The sequence below is a fragment of the Chrysochloris asiatica genome, unplaced genomic scaffold (genome assembly GCF_000296735.1).
Source record: "Chrysochloris asiatica unplaced genomic scaffold, ChrAsi1.0 scaffold00384, whole genome shotgun sequence".
Taxonomy (NCBI): domain Eukaryota; kingdom Metazoa; phylum Chordata; class Mammalia; order Afrosoricida; family Chrysochloridae; genus Chrysochloris; species Chrysochloris asiatica.
This window is the reverse complement of record NW_006408902.1, coordinates 314,915-320,235: the sequence shown is the minus strand read 5'-3', so window position 1 is coordinate 320,235 and position 5,321 is coordinate 314,915. Positions and strand designations below refer to the sequence as shown.

General features: G+C 40.9%; 1 protein-coding gene across 1 annotated transcript in view; it reads left to right on the top strand.

Moving 5' to 3' along the window:
* Nucleotides 1–5,321, top strand: part of TNS3 (tensin 3) — a 312,789-nt gene that overhangs the window by 299,955 nt on the left and 7,513 nt on the right. Inside the window, exon 22 of the mRNA XM_006876503.1 lies at nt 721–798. Coding sequence (XP_006876565.1) covers nt 721–798 — 78 coding nt within the window. The remainder of the gene's footprint in view (nt 1–720; nt 799–5,321) is intronic.

Below are 5,321 nucleotides of genomic sequence, written 5' to 3'. Positions count from 1 at the left end.
ACCAAATGATTTCCCAGGCTTTATATAGTCCATAAGGCAGACATTCCCCAGCCCTGCTCAAAGTGTGTACATGTTTGAAGGTAGTGGTTCCATCTCTCTAACCCTTCCCTAGTGTGGTGGTGTAGGATAAGCACTGGACCACAAGGTGGGTTTGAATCACAAGATCAGCAGTTCAAACCCACTCCTAAAAATGCTATACAGGGTCGCTGTGAGTCGGAACCAACTTGACGGCACTTAACAACAACCCTTTCCTAGAGCCCTGGTTGCATAGTGGGTTACATGTTGGACTGTTAGCCACAGGGTTTGTGATTTGAATCCACCAGTTGCTCTGTGAGAGAAAAAGAAAGCTTCCTCCTCCCATAAGAATGTACAGCCCTGGAAACCCAATACAAGGTCGATATGAGTTAGCACCAACTCAGTGGTATACAACAACAGGCATTCATTCTCTGACGAATTCAGCACTCAATGATTATTGTTGTTAAGTGTTGTCCAGTTGGTTCTGAATCATAGCAACCCTGTACAGTGTTTCCAAGAAACAGCTGGTGAGCTTGAACTGCCGACCTTGCAGTTCAAAACTACCTTGCATTCCAGCGCATTAGCCCAACTTTGTAATATCATTGCACGTCACTGTCTAGGAATTCTGTCATAAAATTATCTAACTTTGTCATGGGTATTCTTTGTCAGCTAAACTCATCTCTGTTTTCTTGATCCTTCCTGCAGATCCATTGGAGGATATAACAGAAAACTCTCCCCAAACAGCTGCCAACTCAGCAACTGAGCTGTTGAAACAGGGGGCAGGTCAGTAGTCATGGCCTCACCTTCTACATCTCCTTTAGTTATCAGTACCAACGACTAAGCAGGAAAACAATTCTCGGCTTCAGTTGTCTTTGTCATTTTCAACATTCGAGTCTCCCATGACTCTGTCCTTTCTTTTCTGTGTGTTTGAAGGAGGAATCCTTTTATAGAAAGCTCACACCGTACTGGGATGGAATGGTAACTGTCAAGTGGCAGAACTCAGCTCCTCAGACTGGCTGGCAATATTGGTTTGACTCTAACAAGACGCATTTCAGTGGAACTATCTAACAAGACGAATTTCAGTGGAACAAATGTCAAGTCCTGTATTTCATTTAGAGAGAATGTAATGACACAGGACGTGGGTGACCTGCCTAGCTCTCTTTAAATTCAAAAATATTCAAGAGATGTGACTCAACAAGTTATTCACCACGAGTCAACAGTTTGATTCACACTACCAGCAACCCAGGCTTTGAACCTGAGAAGTGACTGCCAACCTCCGTGCTTTCTAGAGCCACTTTGTTTCTGGGGCCTTCAGTGCAGTTCTGGTAAATTCACTGTAAAAGACGGCAGACAAGCCAGAAACTTCCGGTTGCTTCTAGCTTGGCTGACCATGAGTAAGGGACGTAGCCGGAGATGATGGAACTTTTGCTTATCTGGAAATAACCATAATGAGAAATTTGAGCATATGCTCCTGCTTTCCTAGGTCGACCTGGTTTCTAGCAGCCCACCTCCTCTGAAGTACAGATTCCCCTCTTCTTAACCCTCTCCCCAATGTATTTCATACAGAGGAAGGTGTTATCTGCTAAAGGTGTTGACAAGGGAATTTCTAAGTTAACCTCTAGGGATGTAATACAAAGGTATTTTCTTTTTATGTCCTATGTAAAATGAGGATTGTTTTCCTATGTAAAATTATGGTCCTCTGTGCCTCTTACCTGGCGTCCTGGTGTGGCATTGTAGGTTAATGCGTTGAACTGCAAGATCTGTTTTAACTGCAAGGTCAGCGGTTCAAGCTCGGCAGCTCCCTGGAAACCCTATACAGGGTCGCTATGGGTCAGAACCAACTTGACATTTAACAATAACAACAATATGCCTGTTACCTAGGGTAAGCACTGGACTGCTACCCACAAGATTGTGATTCAAACCTACCAGTCCCTCCTCAGAAACTCTATAAAGGGTCATTATGAGTCAGAACCAACTGGTAGCACTTAGACACAACAATTTACCTGGTACTTGGCTAAAGTAGAATCCTTCTGAATTTGAAAGGAATGTTTATAATGTTGACTTCGTTTTAGAATCATCTTTAAAGGATGATTGGGTCACAAGTCTATGTGGATTTGTTACATTTGTTTAGAAGTACAAAAGCAAGTATTTTAGGAAGATAGTTGAAATCCCTTCAATTACATTGAGGATTTGGTGTTTGCTTGTTTTTTTAAACTTTCATTAGTTGTCCTAATCTATTTATAATCCTAGACTGAAACTAACTAACTTCCAAAGGTTATCTCGTCCAGTTTCCTCATTGCAAACATTGAGCAAACCGAGACTAATAAAAATTACATAAATTATAGTTTACAAAGCTAGAAATGAATTCTTAATTCTGTTCCTTTTAATTTGATATTGAGGCAGTTATGAGCTTAATCCAATTCCTGAAAACTTTTTTCTTCTTCTTTTTTTTTTTTTTTCTTTAACAATTTAAGCCTTTGTTCTTAATTGGCTCTTGTTGAAGAGAGGAATGTAGAGTGACCATCAAAAGGAAGGCATTTTTGACTTAGATTTCCCATAAACTTGTGGTCGTGTTTTTAACTTTAACATACTTTACATTATATTTTCTCTACAAAAGTAGTATATGTTCTTTGGATTAAGAAAAGGAAAATACAGAAAAGAAAGGAGAAAATTACTTACTCATAGACCCATATACCATCAAGAAACTTTGGAAAAAAGGTCTCTCGCAAAGTTTGTTGTTGTTAAGTGCCACCGAGTCGGTTCTGACCCATAGTGACCCTGAATAGGGTTTCCGAGGAGCAGCTGGTGAGCTTGAACCGCCGACCTTGCAGTTCTTACGGCTTTGCAGTCTGACGCATTAACCTACAGCGCCACACCAGGACTCCATGTGACACAGATTCTTTTATATATTACTTTCCCACCTCATACTTTCAATCAATCAGAAAAGCCTAAAACAATTTACAATGTCTAATTCTTTTATAGTCCCATTTGCTCGCTTAACATATTAAGTATATTGAAGTTTTTTGCAAACACAATGTATTTTTAGTGACTATGTAGTGGACCCTCGTAAAAGTCAACTCCTTATGGTTGTGCATTAGCTTGTTTTCAATACTGCAAATAATGCTTTGAAAGCTATCTATCTCTCTGCTGCGTTTCTTCTTCCTGAATTCTGGATTGTTGCCTTGGGGTAGATTCCCGAAAGTGATATTACTCAATCTAAGCCTCTGGATCTTAGACATTTGTTACATATTGTCAACTTTTTTTTTTACCAGTATTGCCCTAACAATTCACAGTACCACATGCTTATACATTTGATGGACACTTAACTATTTAGCATCTCACTAAGCACCATGGCTTCGAATCTTCACCGAAACCACTGCTCAAGTGTAATTGGACCGTAGTGGGCGAGGCTCAGTTGCACAGCCAGGTCCATGGCTCTGTTGGCCCAACCATTTCTGGATGGCTCACTGACAGAGACAGTAGGGGTGTTGGGGATTGAATGTTGGTAGACTGACACATCCTCATTAAAACTGCCTCCCAAGATGTGTTTTAAAAAAGGACAGCATTTCCTTCTCTGTTTTGAAGCTTGACAACATAGACCCCTCATTTAGGTAGGGAAATTCCCCAAATGTCAAACAAACTGAACTCCCCATCAGCTCGACTACTCATTATCCAAAACCCATTTGTGATCCTACAAGGGTGTGTGGTAGCCTGTTGCTACAGATTCGCTCCAGAGCCTGATTGTGTCCATTCTGTGGAATCTTAATAGTTGTCCTATCAAAAATGTTCTTTTGTCCGTTTTGTCATTAAATGATTTGCATTTGGACACACACTCCTACTCCTTGGAAACTCTATACAGGGTCGCTATGAGTCCGACTTGACTTGAGATGAGGCTTTCTGCTCCTGCAAAGATTTCCAGTCGCAGAAACCCCATACAGGGTTGCTGTGCATCTGCGCAGACTCAATGGCACTTACAACAACAAAAGCTAAGAAAGAATATTCAATCTTCTGAAATCAAACTGTCTTGCATTTTCCAGACTCCCTTCCAACTCTTGATCAAATCAGCACAGGTAGTAATAGCAGAGGTAGAGTTTTTATTCCGCTCTACCATTTCCGTGACCTTTGTCTGCTCTATGCCGTCTTCATCATCATTGTTATATTTGAGTCCAGGCTTCTGCAGTGCCTTCGATTTCCCCGCATTGTATCATACACTGTTCTGTTGTGATCCAGTTTCGGTCTGCAGTTCTGCTGAAACCTGCTCATGCATCAGAGGTGACTGTAGGTATTTGAAATATTTGTGGCATGGTTACCAGCATCATAGCAACACATAAGCTGCATCATGGATGTCGGGGGTGAAAATTTCTCCCTTAAATTGTACTTAATGATATAATGCTACTTTAATAATTATAGGAGCAAAATATCAAACTTTTTCATTAAAAAGGAAACTGTTAATGAAATTTTATAGAAGACAATGAGTGTCTCAGGTGATACTCCTTTGTTCATATTAAGTTTGTGACAACATCCATGGCTAGTTTGTTTCAGACTTTCTGTCATTGAGTGTTGAAAACTCCTTATAAAGTACAGCCATTCGAGACAAAAGTTGCCAGCCGGGTCTGTGAAACTGTGTGCTACTTAGGAATTCCTTTGGTATCTGCTACCTTTCTTAGGATACAGTGTTTCTGGTTTTTCTGCCTCAGGTGAATAGAATGCTTCTAGACCTCTTTTCGCTGCCATGATCAGTGAAAATTCTGCCCTGACTGGCTTTTCATACTCACCACCCACAGATAAAGGAAATGAGTTTGTTTTTCTTTGGAACTTGTTGATGTGAACACCAGTTCCTGTTGTTGTTTTCCCCTCAGAGTAGTACTCTGTTTGCTTACTAATGTAGATGTTTCATAATGACTCAGGCTTCAGGAACCTTAAAACATGTTCAGTGTCCTCCCTTTCCAACTCATAGGGTTTCTGAGCAGTGAGTGTAAACTGCTGACCTTGCAGTTCCGACCAACCCTGAGATCCAGTGCATTGTAACAGTTTGTTGTGTTGTTACATCTGTTTTTAACAAAATGGATGGTTGAGTAGCTCGTAAGTGGCCCCGTACCCCCCAAATAATATACTCTATCCATCGTCCTTAACGATCTGTATAAATACATTTCTTTGTCCATGGGTGCTCTGTAATTATTCTAGAAGATAAGAGACCACAGAGTTGTCCCAAGGACCTGAGAGACCCCTTGCTATGAATGTTGCCCCATTCCTCTGACTGCTCCTACACACTTGTGTGTAGGATAAGGGTTAGACTTTCCCCCCCC